Source organism: Amblyomma maculatum, chromosome 1 (genome assembly GCF_055883805.1).
Source record: "Amblyomma maculatum isolate TAMU_Amacu chromosome 1, ASM5588380v1, whole genome shotgun sequence".
Lineage (NCBI taxonomy): Eukaryota > Metazoa > Arthropoda > Arachnida > Ixodida > Ixodidae > Amblyomma > Amblyomma maculatum.
The window spans coordinates 256,502,018-256,519,105 of NC_139344.1; the positions used below are offsets into that span (position 1 = coordinate 256,502,018).

Here is a 17,088-nt window from a genome sequence, read left to right on the forward strand (position 1 = left end):
GCGCTGACTAGTTTCTTTCGGTAGAGAGGTATGCATGATCAGGTTTGGCAGTCGGGTTATAAAAATGAAGTTACGGCTACCCATGTATCCTAGACCGACGTGTATCGTATAGTAAGCGGGGGCACTGCTTAGGGCTATGCTTTCTGTTTTTATGTAAAAAAAAAAAAAAAAAAAAAAAAAAAACATTACAACAAAGAGGCTCACAAACTGCGGTCGCTGACATTTCAAGATTGAAGACGGAGTGTCACATGAAGAAAGCACGTTAAACTATAGTCGAACTTCGAGCATGTGATCTTTAACATCAATTCCAGCGTTTATTCCTTTCGCCTGCATGGCTATGCTTGTGATCTCGTTTGCAATAGTAAAAAAAAAAAGTGCTGTGGTTGTCTTTCCTGCCTTATATGAAAGATGTTAAGACAAAGAAAATAACTAAATGTCATCTTGGTAAAGAACCGCTCTGGCTGTTTATACTTATCAAAAGCAGACATACCGCTATACATTGGCTGATGAGAAAAATGTTTAAATGCTTGCAGGCGTTCACGTCATTTTTTTTTCACTCTCTCTTAAAAGCATGGATTGTGTGACTACGAAAACAAAGCATAATTAGTGGTACGAGCTGAAGCTCTTTCACCATAATGCATCTGTATGCAACCTCATATATTCTTAAATATGGAAAGGTACAATTTTGGTGGAAAATCCTAAGGCCAAAGGATTTTCATCTCAGCTGCAAAATGGAGCCGTCACGCCATCATTAAAGGTGAAAGGGTATATAAAATGCTACAAAATAATTTCTGATCACCGCAAGAAACTACCTCATATCATTTCAAGGCCATTTTACTCTTTAATGACGTCGTGACGGCGTCATCTTGCGGCTGAGATGAAAATCCTTTGGCTTCAGGACTTTTGACCAAGACTGTATGACTCTGAGTTATGTGGGAACCCTACAGAAGTAGAAGTGAGGTTTTAATTTACATACATTCAGGAGAAGATTGGAACTGGCCACTTCTGTCCAGTTTTGGTCACTTTATTCACCTGACCTAAAATCATCTGACCTTTTGTGTGTGTGTGTGTGTGTGTGTGTGTGTGTGTGTGTGTGTGTGTGTGTGTGTGTGTGTGTGTGTGTGTGTGTGTGTGTGTGTGTGTGTGTGTGTGTGTGTGTGTGTGTGTGTGTGTGTGTGTGTGTGCGTGCGCGTGCGCGTGTGCGTGTGCGTGCGCGTGTGCGTGTGCGTGTGCGTGTGCGTGTGCGTGTGCGTGTGCGTGTGCGTGTGTGTGTGTGTGTGTGTGTGTGTGTGTGTGTGTGTGTGTGTGTGTGTGCGCGTGCGTGTGTGTGTGTGCGCGCGTGCGTGTGTGTGTGTGTGCGCGCGTGCGTGTGTGTGTGTGTGCGCGCGTGCGTGTGCGTGTGTGTGCGCGCGTGTGTGTGCGTATGTGTGTGTGTGCGTGTGTGTGCGTGTGTGTCGTACAATTTTCTTTCAGCGACCGTGTAGATATGCGAACAACGCAGCGAGCTATGGAAAGGAAGATGGTAGGTGTAAAGTTAAAGGGCACGAAAAGAGCAGAGCCGGCCAGGAAAGAAATGTGAGTTGATATTCTAATGGAAATCAAAAAGATGAAATGGGCATGGGCGACGACACGTCAAATGTGGAGAATGGATAAAATTCGGTCACTAATGATGCTGAGGGAGTAGACTGCGAGGGAACGTAAACGCAGTACTGGGCGGCATAGACTCAAAGGTGGGGGAAATCGAATTAGTTTCTAGTGATGTGGCGGCCGCAAGTGGCGCAGGACAAGGTTTATTGGGGTGGCAGCGATTTTTGTCTTCTTGTGGCACTGATGGTGATGATGATGGATATGCAGGCCGTTAGGGAGGAGAATGATGGTCGTTCCTTTACCATATCCCACATTTGCAAGGATTCTTGCACGAAGACAGTGCTTTATTGGTCGGTGTGGCTTGTTTATATGTATTCTGTGTGTGGTCACTTTTATAACCAACGGGCGAGGTTTGCTCGCTTTCATGCGAATTTTACGCTAACGAGGTGGACCTTTGGTCAGTGTGGTAAAGCGTTGACAGCTGCCAAAGGGGTCGACGACACTTCCTTGAGCATTGGGGAACCTGTGGCAGCTATCTTGGTGCTGCATCGTTTGGCCTTCCAATGCATCGCCAAGTAAACTTGCTGCCGCTGTTACTTTACCCACAGCAGGTCACTTCTACCTGTATCATAGCCAACGATTACAAGCAATCGGTAACGGAGTTAAAGAACGCGTTGGGCGCAGCGAGACATATATACAGTTCTGCTCAAGTGTCCTCAGGCCATATAGCCGGATTTTGAATTGTGTAATGGGACATTTAAAATGCATTTGACCCTGTGAAGGCACTGAAAAGGGAGATACAGAGTACTCTTTGCTGTGCAAAGCTTTTGAGTTTTAAAGGAGCCGCAAATACTGCACCACAAGGCTCGAAAGCTGACCATATTGCGAGAAGACTTTTTTCAGGCTGCTGTAAGGACCAGTAATGATAATAGTATTCTCCTCTTCGTGCTCTCACTGAAGGAAGTAAGAGAAAAATACACGATAGCTGCATCTTAAAGGCACTCACATATAGGCGGAAAACTAGAGATTAATGAAAATGGTTCAACTTAAAAGTGAAGGCAGCGCTGTGAGCTGCAGAATTTGCGCTGCAGACACTGCCTTGATTTGCGCTAGTGAATCATATGAGGATGTGATCGAAAGTGCAAATCTTGAACTTAACTCTATCTCGCATTGGTTTGCTAGCAATAAATTGGCGCTTAATTCTGCTAAAACAAAGTACGTTCTATTCAGGTCCCCACGCAAGCCGTCACCAACTCAGAACCTGCATATTAACATTCAAGGCTCTGTCATTAAACAAGTTGATCACATCACTTACTTAGGAATTATACTTGATGAGCAATTACACTGGCAACCTCACATTGAATCTCTCTGCAAAAAGTTATCCCGTGTCTGCTTCACACTGTTAAAATGTCAACAGTACTTCGATTCTGTGACTCTAAGAACAATATACTTTTCTTCATATCACAGTCACCTGTCATATTGTGTTGAATCTTGGGGCCATACCTATTCGACATATTTAGAACCACTTTTCGAAATTCAAAAAAGAGCAATTCGGTTCATATCATATTCCAGTTACCGTGCCCATACGACGCCTCTCTTCAAATCTTTAAAGATACTTCCTCTTCATCTAATAATTCAGCATAAAACTGCGATAATGGTGCACTGTTCGATCACCAGCAACTATCCTTTACCCTCATCTCACTTTGTCTCCTCACAATACAGATCACGAAGCGCAGCGAAAAACAATTTTCTCATCCCAATTAGCAAAAATGTGTATGAAAAAAGAACTCTTCTGTCTGTAGGGACTACAATATGGAATGAAATCCCTACAGAAGTATAAAGCAAAATACCAACTAGCCTGAGAGCTAGGGATCCAGATGCTTGTTGCAATGTTCCTTGTGTTGGTTTTGTTGTGTTTGAAATAAAAATAGTAATAATAATAAATAATATAACATTAAAAAAAATGACTCGCGCAACGATGTAAGATACGAGGAAAAAGCAGATTGGTGCAGGTAACAAACGCGAGTTAATGACATTGTAATCTAAATCAAGGAGTGAACGTGAAACGTGGGCAGGTCATTTAATGCGAAGGAAATGTTCCGGAGGCTGACAGAATGTATTCCAAGCGAAGGCACGACAGGGGTGCATGAGGACGTTAGGGGAGGATTAGGAAGTTTGCGGGGAAGTAAAGTGGCACAGGAAATGGGTAATTGGGGACTAGGCCTTTGCCCAAAGCGGATAGTAGTTAGGCTGAAGAGGATTGTAGTAGGGAAATATGAGGGTGAGACCGCAATATATGCGCGCGAAATAACGAAGGTCGTTGTGCTTTGCTACCCTCGACTAATTTTTAGGACAGTAAATACTATCAGCGTCTTCTCTATTTCTGTCTCGATTTGTACGGACATACAGTTAATCATGTATGTCCCTACAGTTGCTGCTCAAATAAAAAAAAAATTCGCGGGCTGAGATTAAAATTCATATGACGAGGTATGCGTTAGCAGCGTACTGATGATATACGCCGCCGCAGGTAAGTTGGTAGACTACCGTATGTACGAAAATCGTTACTTCGTGGGTTATGTACAAGGCTTTCTTTATATCCAAGCTTTTGGTTTAATCTGAGTCTTTAGTAATATCCACGTCCCTCGACAGAGGCTTCAGGACTACGGAAGTTTTTTTTTTCTTTTTTTTTTTTTATTCGTGGTGGTTGGGGGGGGGGGGGGGGGGTATGGGTGTTATTTTAACGCAATAAAGTAAACGCACGGCCCTTCGAGCAAGCGTCCTTCGTGCACCTGCTGACAGAGGCCGCTACGGGCGTCTACGGCGTTATCGTCTCTAGGAAGATGGCACCGTTAAGTCCGAATGTAATCAGTACACGGGCACGTAGGAGCGCGCATTGAATTCTGAGAAAAAGTTCCTTTCTGCGTTGATGAGCGTCATTCACGTTGGGCAGAGTTTCAGTTTCCGTGCCTAATCGTAGCTTCAGGCAACGGGAAACATCTTGCCTCTATTAATCGGCCGTCTTGCATTGCGCGTCTCACAAGGGCTTCTGCAGAGGCCGGACCCGGTGTTCCCCAATTCTACTTCCGCTAAGCCGCTCTTACAGCTAACGAGCACGTTGGCGTCTTATGGGATGGCGGGTCTCGTCGACCTAATTGCGTCGCGCAGTTTTAGATTAGAAGAAAGGCTGAGTAGGCTGTGACGTTTGTGTACTTTGTGGCAGCCCTTCTTCGAATTCCATTTGCTGCGGGCACGTCTCCTAATGCGTGCGCTTATGGTAAGTGCGCATAGGCGCGCCCTGTTCAAAACCTCGTGTTAGTCTGAACTTGTTCCCTATTTGTAACAGCTCCTTTCCCCGTGTTGTTGCTATCCGCTAGTGTGTCCTCTGTCGGGGACACACGGCTGCCGGACAGGAGCGCTTGAAAGGAAAACAGCGTGTGGAAAAAGCCTCCTCGTTTATCAGCGCGTTAACAGCTGCAGTTGCTGCTCGTGCTATTTCACGCGCATTGACAACCTACACAGTCGCCGTGCTTTTGCGGTGGAGGAAAAGCGAAAGCTCGCCTTTCTACTCTCTTTTTTTCCCCCCTTTTCTTCGATGCCTATGTGATCGTGTCAGGGCGAAGGGAAGCCTACGCCCTGAGGTATTTTTTCTTGCGACGTTGCTTTTTGGCACCGAGAGAAATGTGTATATCGCACTCGCAGCCATGTTAAAAAAAAAAATGAAACAAAATTCTTTCATTTTGTGTTAGTTATGTAGGCGCGTGTTTCATCCGTTCGACGCAAGCTTGTATCGGCTGCTTTTGAGCCCTTCTCTGTAGATCGGGTGCGCAGTTCCCAACGCAAGGCTTTTCAACCGAATCATGAAACGTGCTTCTGTGTTTGCCTGCACTGCGAGTTATTTATATATGAGTAGGTGCGAGAGGTGTAGGGTTTGCTCCCCTTCATACACGATCATGCCTATACACGAGAGAAGCGCTCAGCACAGCGTGCTCAGGAAGCACAGAGGACAACTCTCGGTGCTTACTCCGTGTTTCAGATATGTTGCTTCAGAATAAGAATAGTAAAAAAGAAAAATGGCTGGTGCGTTTTAACAAGAACTCAAACATGACTGCTCGCAGTCGCCCGATGCATGCAAAATTATATTAATTTGATAATTGGCTGGGTCGTTTGTATGCAAACAATAATCGCCATTTAATTGTTAGAAATTCGTGGAAAGTGTTGATTAAGCAGCAAAGTACAGTTAATTAGTTCTGGGGTGTGACCGGAAACACTGAGGGACCGATGTTTGCAACTGCAGCTTTATTCATAGCGATAAAAAAGAAACAAACTACACCAATCAGCTCCATAAAAGGGTGCCAGTGCACGCTTGGAAAATCACACGCATGGCAGCCTGGTGTATTCAAGATAAGGCAGTCAATCCCTACTAGCGCGCGAGGGAACTGAAATATCTCTGTGATGATTCCCTAAAACCGCTAGGACTTTCTAGTTGCAGTTTAAATATTTATCCTTCAACCTAAGCTAAATTATGACGTGAATTAAAGTACCACAACTCGTAAGTGGAAAAGAAGTACAATAAAGAAGAAATAGTTGCTTCCCTCGCCGTATACGTGATCTGGGTTATTTTCTGCCCTTCATTTCCGCTGTCTGCTGCGCGTTAACTATTTTTGTGATTTATTTTCGACATTCTTGTGTCAGATCGTGCCGCATGTGCTTTCTATGTATTACGGTCAAAATAAAAAGTTATAAACCGCCTGGGAAGAACGAAGCACGGGGCTTCAGTTTGCGCACGAAGCTCTTTGGCATGGGCCTGCTAGTTCTGCAAGAAATCCGGCTACCTTTTGCACGCAAGAATTCCTTGCGATGAGCATCTTATGTTTTTTTTTTCTTTTTTTTTTTTAATGCTTTAACCTGTATCAGACCAGAGCGGCGAACGAGTTATATTCACTTTTCCATCTAGGCCACTGCGCCTTTGTGCATGGTGTTGTAGTCTCCCGATCTCTCCCTTGGCTTTAATTAAAAGGAAAACTAAGCTCTACATGTCTCGGACGAAACATTTCCTACACTTAGACCAGATGCGCAAATAGGGTTTTATATACTTCGCCATCAAAAGTTACCCTGGCTCTCAAGCATCACCATAAAACGTTATGTTACATTCGAGTTACGACTAAAACGATGACTGAGCACGCAACTGCTGATATTTGTTGAACGAGCTGAGTAAAAATAAAATTTCGGCGTTTTCTGCGCTTGATGATATGAGTGCTCTTAGAATGACATAGAATCGCGCTGAATGCTGCGCACAACTCCACTCTAATAATAATTTGAACAATATACTTTAAAGAGTCCACTTTGGCAGTTAAACAATATGCTTATTGAACAAAATAGTATCCTCAGAAATTGAAAGCACATCTCGTTTTCCTTCTGCTTTAAAAGGTAGATGCAAAAAATTGAAAGTACGCTCAAGCTTCGCCAAGAGTAGACGCGATAGCACCTTTTAGCACCGCTTTGTCATTCCGCGAATGGTTTTTATTTTTTTATTTTTAGTTAAGTTGAGTTTCGATGAATGGCAGGACACAGTATATGTCTCCCTTTTCGGTGGACACCTACACTTAGTTTGTAAATTGCGCCTTGTAGGATATGTAAGGTTCAGTATCTGTCACAACTGCCGGTGCGAATCTGACGAGCGTCGCAAGAGAATGGACACCGCCTCAACTACAGGCTTACAGGCTTCCATTTTTCCTATCACGTTCCTAACACTTTCGACAGCACCTGAGTCGAAAGTGAAGCACGGCGAAGGGCGAAGGCTTTTCGATCGAACGAGCTGTGTAAGCTCTCGAGTAAAAAAGAATGAATGGTGGCAGGCCCCAGACTCGTACATTTAATTGGTTCCAAAAATTGTATATCCGGTACTGAGGTGCGTCTAGCTTTCGAAGCAGTAACGTGACGCTCTTACTCTGTCACTTAATAATTTGGGACGATTTTGGACCTTGCATGGTTCTGCGGCATCGCGAATAAGCGTGAGCCAACATGAGAGCGCGAAGAACAGAACGGAACTAGCCTGTCTTACATGCGCATAACCCTGAGCGCATTCCTTCGTGACTTGAATGCATCTACGAGCGCAGAAAGTGGAACGAACTATAGTATAGTCAGCAATAGTTGACGTCGCAGAATGTTTCTTTAAAGGAAAGTTTCAAGGAATCATCGGATGTTGTCGATTATCCTGTGCTCTTATAAGTGAAAGTTCTGGCAACCACTGGCAAGGGCGAACTGCGCATGCTCACCATGACAGAATGGCCACATGCACGATAGGTGCCTGACTCACAGCAGCTGCAGCATAGTAAAGATGTGATCATTATTACGTATGCTTACTTTTCTAATCGGCCGCCAGACTTGCGTTCAGTCGGGCGGCGTGTTCTATGCAAAAGCTGTCGGTATTATATAAATGGGAGCAATTTTTCCTGTATATGTTTATGTTTGTCATCTTCGAGCACGTGTGCAGTATTTGCGAAGTATTCTGGGAAGGCGGTACCAGAGCAGGAAGGCGAACGCCTATAGATTAGTGGGCCTCGGAGGGATTCCAGATGCATGGATTAGATCACCCGAACAGTTCAATTTCGATTCGAACGAAAATAGGCACTTCTGGCGTGTGTGCGAGCGCCGCCAGCTTTATGGCGCGCTCGCCGGCGGTAACGAACTTCCGCCTCTTCTCAGCGTGCATTCCACGAGATCTGCTGTTTATCGCAGCCTCGCATTTATTCGCATACTTTCCCTGTGAAGGTAAACGAAAGAGGCTGTCTTCTTTTTATTTCTTTTTTTTTTTGTTCTCTTTTGCGACAGTGCCAAGAAGGCATATTTATATGGTATATAGGCTGCGCTCTGGTTTCTGCAAAGGAAAGCAACGCTACCGGAAGCAGATAGAAGTGGTTGATGAGGAAGAAAAAAAAAATGCGCAGTCAAAAGCTGTATGACTACAGTAAAAAAACGTGAATACCGGCACTGCGCGCCGCTCGAAAAGTGGGAGGACGTCTTCGGCAGTCCTAGCACGGTGGGCGATTAGATTGTTCTTGTTGTACCCCAGCCTTGAACGATGGCTCTATAGAGCCCTCTTTGCATGCCAAAACAGTCGCGCGTTAAAAAAGCGAAAACAATGGTTTAATGTGCACACGCATTGTCTAGCGAACGCCATATTAATTTATTGTCTTCGAGCGCAATTTTGATATTACAGGAACATAATGGTAGCAGGTATTACGGCTGTTGGCAGATGTATTCATTGTGAGTGCCTATTAGCGTTATCCGCGAAATTCAATGAACAGGTAATCGAGGCTAGCGGGGAAGGCCGTTCGAGTCGCTGCTGGCTTGATGAAAAAAGAAACAAAAGAAAATTACATTTAACAGGCTGGAAACAAAACTTGATTGGATCACTATTGCGGTGAAATAAACCACATGTAGCCAAGTGAGGCATCATTTTTCCGCCCGAGCGTTTCAGGTTGGATCGAAGCCAGTGAAGGTAATCGCCATGGCGATCGCGTTCCAGTAGAGCGGAGGAAACGTGACGACTGCAGCATGTGAATGACTTTGGGATCGTTAGTTTTTAGCTCATGCGTCAGCAGGACTTATTTTCACCTAGCGTGCAACGCCTCCTCTCTGGATTTTTGCAAACCGATCCAGCTGCCGCTTCCACCGCGCTAGCGCCAGTTGCAATAGAACTTAGAGTCGAGCTAGTTGATGCATCATTGCAGGTGCATCATTTAATTGCTGCAGGTGGTGCAGCGCTGTTTCCGTCTACTCGCTTGTCCTATGTTTGTTGCGCTGTGTATTTTTAAAAAATAGCGCCAGTTGCACGGATCAACAGTTCGCCGACCAGTATATGGCGACGCCCGTAGAAAGCTCATTGAAATGATTTATTATCGTGGTTTCGCTTATATCGGATCTGACACCCCCTTCTCTATCTGCTTGGTCGGCTTCGTGTAATGTAGGAGGAACTCAACTAGTACGCTGGTCCTCGTCAGCGGCGCTCTGAGAGCATGTAGGCTACCGTTCAGGACATTCGCGTGCGTGTCTCGTCACGTGTCGGTTGCGTCAGAGGGAGCGGGCTATATCGACGCCGATCTTGGGGGTGACGGCTATATTCGCGCAAGTACTATGGGTGCGATAAAGCGATAAGATAAGAACGTGCAACGAAAACACACCCTTGAACAGTCATCGGGGCGAAATGAGGGGAATGTCTGCGCGCAGATTGCTCGCCGTCCTTGTGACGCCAGTGGCGTCGAGGGGTCCGGCGGCGGCACGTGCTGGCGGCGGCCGCCACTCGAGCGCGCTTTCGATACGCTGTGTCCCTCCCGCCCCGTGCTCTGCGGAACTTAAAGATCAGATAAGAGTTACAGACGTACGTGAAATGCATTTGTATTTCAATGTCCTTTGAGCCCAGGGGGCTGCGTCATGGGCGTTCTGCGCCGATTGCTGGGCTGTGGGTCCACCGTCGGATAGGACGATCTGCAGTTGTCACGCCCCAAGCTGTTCGGGCCTTGCGTGCGGTTGTTTCCGATTCTTTCCGCTGTGTTGCAAATTTCGTTGCGTGGCAGTCGTTTGGGCTTATTTACAGAATACACTTCTTCCGTGATAATCCAGATAAGCAAAATGTGTCTCGCTCGAGATCATTACCACTGCTTACTTAATGGGTAAAGAATCGCAGGTGCTGTGCCTACCTTGCAGTTTCGCTTTCTTTCTGGCACCGACCAGTTAGTTGAACACAATGTGGACGCTGCCGGAAACGACACTCGGTACAAAAGCATGGTGGTGTGGGCTGTTGGTTGCTATCCATGATGAAAATTTTTTTCGCAACACAAAAGAGACGTAGACACAAGCGGGAAGGAACCGCGAAAAATGTTTGACACCCGGCACTCGGTAGATGTGTCGGAAAAATCCCCCTTGAGCTTCAGTTGACCCTAGTCGGGGGCGTTACCGGATTCCCGTCCGAAGCGCCCCTTACGAGATTCCGCTGCATTCGGCGTGACTCATGGGCGCTCATATAAGGGGGCACGCGTTATCGGCATGGCACTTCTCTTGCAACTCTGGCCGCAGTGAGGAGGAGTGCTTGAATAACGTCACCGCGATATCGGGGGAAGCTCACTGAGTTTGCGCCGCTCTTTCCCGGAAACGTGCACCGGGAATAGTTGTCGTCCCCCTCAGAGCCCTATCTCAGCCTTCTCAAGAGTGCGCTTGGGGCAGTGGCTCGTGTTATTGCAGTTGTAAGCGGCGAGTGCTTCCTTTGTGCGAGACCACACGAGTGCGGACGTACGAGGCCTGAACGGCGCTGGAGTTTTTTACTGCCGTCGGAGGAACATCAGCGGCGCCTGTTGCTCGGTGGGCGTAAACTTTGCGGCAGCTGTGGTCCTGGTTGTGTTTCACAAGTGGCATTGCCCTCGCAGTATAGACTTTTTTTGTTTTTTGGTGGTGATACACATGATGGGGCTATGTGGGCGCGCAGCAAAAAGTATTTTTGTTTTCTTTTCCTTTCTAACAGACGTCCTAAATGAACGGTTGGCGCTCTCGTGCTTATCTTTAATCATTTTTTCATTACTACGGAGAGGGGGGCTTCGTGATATTGTGGTGTATGTACAACTCCTTACAAAATGTTATTGCATCCTAAAGTGGAACACAGCTAATGGCATCCCTTTTTATTCACGCGGAGGAGCTAGTTTATATATCATGCTATCCGTGTTTTCTGCTATTCATAGAGGTAATGGCTTCTCTTACCACTTGTCGGTCGCGTGTTTACGGTCACGTTTAGTTTTCGTACCTTACTGTGGAACGCGTAAGACCGTTGTAGTGAAACTGCAACAAACTTTTTAGATGTACTGAAGACCGGTATAACACACGCAACCCACCGTGGCAACCTCGCGAGTTCCGCCTTTAAACCCGGCCGCGGCGGCTTCATTTCCATAGAAGCAAAATGCAAAAACATCTTGTTGTACTGATATTACGCTGCATGCTTTAAATGTCAGCTGGTGGAAGTAATAGCGAGCATACCTCGCTACGGTTGCTTCCGCTGCAGAGTGTGGAACCTAATGATATTGCCGCTTATGCCGCGTGCAAAATCCTCTGACGTGAAGAAACAGCTCATTAAGGTGTAGAGCGTTCAATAAAACATTATTGGATATCTTATTTTAGTCTAAGCTCACAGTTAACGAACCCCGTTCAGTGTATAGTTAGGGCGACGTGACAACTGCCGTTGTTTCTGATGTCCAGCTCTGCCGGTTCTTACGATGTTTAAATCATGTCCTGAACGCTGGCATAATCTTTATTTTTCTTTCGAAACAGCTTTCATTTATGATTTCAGAGCTAGAAGTTCTAGTAACACTTCTGCCTTAGTAAGTGTCTGACGGCGCTTTTTTTTTTTTTATTTTTTCGCGTTGTGTAAACTGCTAAACTCCCACAAACTTGCCCACTACCGTGTTTTTTGTTTTTCCTTTTTTTTTTTTTGCGTTGTAGTATCTTCGGCGTTCTTATATAGCCATCTGCTGTGCCCATGACGGGGGGCTGTGCCTTTAATTAACACCGAAAATTTAATCAGTCCCAATATGACGAAAAAAAAAAATCCGCATGGACCATTGGGATTCAGTTGGCACTAACGCCCCCGCCACTATTTTCTCTGTTGCAGTACACAAGGATGTCCACTGACACAACGCTGGTGGAGAAGTTCGAGGGGTGCCTAGTGGGCGCACTGCTCGGCGACTGCCTGGGCGCCCCCTTCGAGACCGATTTCACGGGCGACAACTTTCCAAACCAGCAAACGTTCTTCCAGAACTTGCTGAAACACACTGTGGTTCCTGGTCCCAGCGCCGGTCGCAACTTCCGCCCATCCAGTGGTACGCTGCTCAAACTATGTTGCGTTATGCTATCCGTAAATAACACACAATCATACGCTCCATTGTAGGGGTGCGGAGCAGGTAGCAACACAGATAACGACTGAGAAGAAAAACACCACCACCACCACTGGCTGCAGAACCAGGCCAGTTTTAATCCTTCCCTCTGTTTCAGTTTCTTTTGGTGAATTAAGCATCATGCATGCATGAAACAAGAAGTGTGCTCACGGCGAAGGAGCAGAAATGGACGCATAAATACTCGGAAAATAGACAATAAATACCTAAGATCAAAGTCTAAAGCTTCGTTTCCCCTTGCATGGCAGAAATGCTAGGCCTGTTAGTGGCTGCGCTCGGTCCCAGACGCCGTAGGCTACTTAAGGAATCACACCACGCAATATATATATATATATATATATATATATATATATATATATATATATATATATAATATATTAGTCGTGCCAGCGATTTCTTCCATGCATGATTCGAGTGGGTAGCTAAAACGTAAATAAATGGAAACGTATTCATTTTCGCCTCAGTGCACTTGTATTCACGCGCTTCTCTCGGTAATGCCAACCAGTCATATGCTGCACGGCAGAAAGAAAGCGCACTAAGATATTGGAATTGATTTCAGCGCAGAAGGACAGCACACGAAGGAACGAAATTGGCAATACAGCGCGCTATATGATGACAAGGTAAATAGTAGCGCTCTGTCTTGTCAACTTCCTTCCTGCCTGTCCTCTGTGCTTTTGAAAACGAATTCTAGTAATGCACCATCCAGCCTGTAAAACGCCCTCGTACTGCGATAATTAAGCCATGAATTTTAGAGTAAATCCAAAAGATTTTAGATATCTAACGACGAAAAACGAATTCCGGTGGATTCACGTTGTACCCTGCTTTGTGGCGGTAGTGAGCTGGTGTTGAGAATATCTAAGGGAGTTACTTGTGTTCAGTTTTGCTTTCGACGTTACCTACACACTAAGTCATCGCGATTTAAACTGCCGATTTGTGGTGAACTATATTTGCTGCCTTTTGTTGTCACCAATTGAAACCTTTTCTGCCTCTGAATGTAATTCGTAGCCCTCCGCTGTGCGATGCTTATTTCAGCACAAGCCCAGCTTTCAGTACGCAGGAACCGTTACCTTAAACTTATTGCGCGCATATTTTTAATGAAGTCGCTCGGCAACCACTTCTCGCTATACTGATGGACAACGTCATACTTTTTCTTTGCGCAGTTCATCCAGGCCATGGCGAATACCATTACACGGACGACACTGCGATGACTATGTGCCTGGCGAATTCGCTGTTGGCTAAACGCAAGTTTGATGCCTTGGATGTGGCGAAGAGGTACGCTTGGCTATGACTTTGACCTTGATCTTGACTTTGTATGCATATATGTGGGTTGTTATTTTTTTGAGCATGGCGGTCCATTTATGCGATTTAGTCTGCACTCTTCTGACATCTCTCACGTAGCAAATAGTTCTAAGAAAGATTTTACGCTTGACGATTTGAAGAGGAAAAGATCAGTTTCTGCAAATAATTGCTTTTGAAATTCTGGCACAAAACTTCGCTCGAATTGGAGTTTGCATTAGGAACGAGCAAACTACTGAACATGCATGTGCAGTTCAGTACAGTTAGTTTCAATAAGGGCCACTGCCTGCCTGTCCGCCCGCAATGATTTATTATTCAGGGCCGTCTCACGCAATTCGTACCGGATGCACAGGAGTGTCCGTTTTCAGATTCACGACCGAGTACTTCGAGAACGAGCCTATTGTCTTCGAGTACGGAAATGCAGTGCGCGACGTGTTCCGCAAGCTGAAGAACAACAATTACGAGGACCCCTACAAACCGGCCCAGGAGCAGTTTGGTGGACGCGGCTCCTATGGCAACGGCGCCTCGATGCGGGTCGCGCCCGTCGCCCTTTTCTACATAGACGACGTCGAGAAAATGGTGGAGGTGAGCACCGTCCAGCTCCGCGATTGTCCCTCTGTGGAGAGGTTTCCGCTCGCGCTCCGGTTTTGAGGGTGGAACGTGAGTAAACTAGTAGTGGCTCTAAATGTTTTTCTTTCTTGGGAAAAAAATGTCACAGTTGTCAGGGGCAAGGAATGCATCGCTGAAGGTAAAACAAAAATAAATTCGAATCTTATTCAAATATACGAGTCAAATGGCAGGTTAAAGTCATCATCATTATTAGCCAGACTATACCCACTGCAGGGCAAAGGCTTCTCCCATTTTGCTCCAATTAACCCGGTCCTGTGCTAGCTGCATTCACTTGACCCTTGCGAATTTTTTAACCTCATCCACCCACCTGATTTTCTGCCGCCCCCTGCTGCGCTTATCTTTCCTTCCGTGCACTTGCTTAAATGCACAAGTTCTATGGACGGAGCTCTTCGTTGAAGGTAGCACAATAGTGATGTGAATGCGGTAACCTTGACAAAGAGAACACTAGTGCATGAAGTGTGAACTTTTTTTTTTTCAAACAGCAAAACTGTCTTTTCAGCTCCTGTTGCAACGAAACGTTTTCGTAGTTACTGCTCGTACTGACCAGCCACTGCACTGCCGTGATTCATCGGCAGTATTAATGGCAGGAGAGTTAATGTCTATGACCTCCGTCAGATCAGCTCCTGTCGAGGCACATTGTAAACGTTCGTGGTCTACAAATTCGATGCGCTACTTTTGCTCAGGTGGCGAGAAACCAGGCCAAGATCACACACAGCAACCAGACAGGCTACAACGCGGCCATCATGCAGTGCATGGCCATCTATCTCGCTTTGAAAAGCGATCCGAAGACACCTCTGGACCCCGTTGCCTACATCGACCATCTCATCGCCTTTATGGACAAACTTGAGGATGCCATTGATGGATTCAAGTAAGCAGAATACTTTTATCAGGAACTCAAGTGTCAATGTTCTCACGCATTCTTTGTGCAAACAGCAACATAATGATCTTGTAACCTTAGTTCGGGTGTGACCTCAGTTCTGGTCATGAACTTGCCCTCTTACAGCTTGATGTCACATACTCGAGTTAAAATATCCATCTCCGTGTAGACTGGTGTCCCATGGCTTCGCATTGGGTAGAGAGTAGGCGTATCGATAATGCGACGGTAGATAGTTCACGGCATGAGATGTTTGACTGTACTGACTTATAACGTGCGTCATTTTCTGTTTCTTTTCGCGCAGGCCTTTGGTATTCAAGCTAATGCACATTAAAAAGCTTGTGTCGAATCCTGACCTGGATCCTTCGCCGGCAGAAGTGGCCAAAACCCTGGGAAACAACATCACAGCGCAAGGATCTGTTCCAACGGCCATCTACAGCTTCTTGAGATCTCAGAGACCCTTGAAAGACTTCGAGGTAAGGCTTACGTTGCACGAATGGCGTTTTCTTTGCACGTTGTTCGCACGCGCTTCCAGCGGCAGACTAGTGAGCCTTGTGGTGCAACGGCGAGCAACGGCTGGAGTCCGTGCTTTCACTTCGCTATCGGTGCCATCAGGTCGCAGCTGACGCTGGCATCTGCGCGCCTTCCGTGTCTATTCGATTCTTAGAGCTGGAATAAACCTTGATCCACTCGATTTACGTAGAAGTTTCCTAGCTGCAATCAAGTAGAGGAAATAGACAGGGCCAGTCTTTCGGATAAGCAATCGTTCCTTGAAGTTACAGATTGGTTTTCATGGGACAGTTGGTGCTGCTAGATTCGGGCGGGCGGAAGACAACACTTCTGCAGGAATAGCATGGCTGCAGCGGGCGCAGAGAATGTTGACTAATCATCGCGTAACGTTTTCGTCATTAAGAGGAATTATTGCCCTATAAGATAATTGGCATCGGGCGTGGATTTGGAACAAATTCAGTGGGCGTCAATCGACAGAGTAGGCCAATACATGCGTACGCTACCATCTTCGCAGCACGAGAGCCCGTTCGTGCGCTGCCTGTACTTCGCGGTGGCGTGTGGCGGCGACGCAGACACCATCGCGTCCATGGCGTGCAGCATATCGGGTGCCTTCCACGGCATCTACTCCATCCCGAGCGTGCTCCAGCGCCAGTGCCAGGCCGTCGACGAAGTTACGCGGATAGCAGACTGCATCGAGGAAACGGTGTCCAAGTGACCCTCGCCGCGACGCGCCCGACGCCAGGGCGCACGCCGGCCACCACTTATTTATGTATCGAACGCGCGCTGAGCAGCCCTGCACCGCCTGGTGGCCCGGGGTCTTCCACGCCTGTCCCACTCTGCGCCACCGAGCTGTCGTGCTTCTCGATGCTTGTCTTGATCTGGATGTATAAATCATGAATGGAGGAGTAACGAGCTTCCTTTGCGTATATTCTCGTAATCTATGCTTTATTGCACTGAGTAAAAACATACCATATTATCGGTTGGCTGACTTGATTTCTTGCTTTTGGGCTGCGGCGTGGTGTTTTCACTAACGCTTGCGAAAGCCTTTCTTTCGACAGCAACGAAACATGCTGACTGTTGATGGGGAGGCTGTTTAGAGGGGTGACCCCGCTGGGGCGAGAACCAGATTGTGCTTTCAGGAAAAGAAAAAGAAAGAAACCGTCTACTTCTGCGGGTGGTTTGGTAGGAAAGCGCCCAATCTCTTCTTCGGCTGTAGTCCCATCGTTGCGAAACGGCCGATATGGGCAACCACTGAAG

The 17,088-nt window shown here is 46.4% G+C and overlaps 1 protein-coding gene across 4 annotated transcripts in view; it reads left to right on the forward strand.

Moving 5' to 3' along the window:
* Window positions 1-16,813, forward strand: part of LOC146206290 (ADP-ribosylhydrolase ARH3-like) — a 98,588-nt gene extending 81,775 nt beyond the window's left edge. For 2 of the 4 annotated variants that reach the window (XM_084590918.1, XM_084590916.1), the window contains exons 2-7: window positions 12,242-12,449; window positions 13,682-13,793; window positions 14,186-14,402; window positions 15,131-15,315; window positions 15,626-15,797; window positions 16,346-16,813. In XM_084590918.1, coding sequence (XP_084447044.1) covers window positions 12,242-12,449; window positions 13,682-13,793; window positions 14,186-14,402; window positions 15,131-15,315; window positions 15,626-15,797; window positions 16,346-16,546 — 1,095 coding nt within the window. In that variant the 3' untranslated portion in view covers window positions 16,547-16,813. Of the gene's footprint in view, window positions 1-10,668; window positions 11,009-12,241; window positions 12,450-13,681; window positions 13,794-14,185; window positions 14,403-15,130; window positions 15,316-15,625; window positions 15,798-16,345 lie in introns of those variants that run through there. The other 2 variants (XM_084590920.1, XM_084590919.1) reach the window with 2 other exon arrangements.
* Window positions 16,814-17,088: the final 275 nt, after the last annotated feature.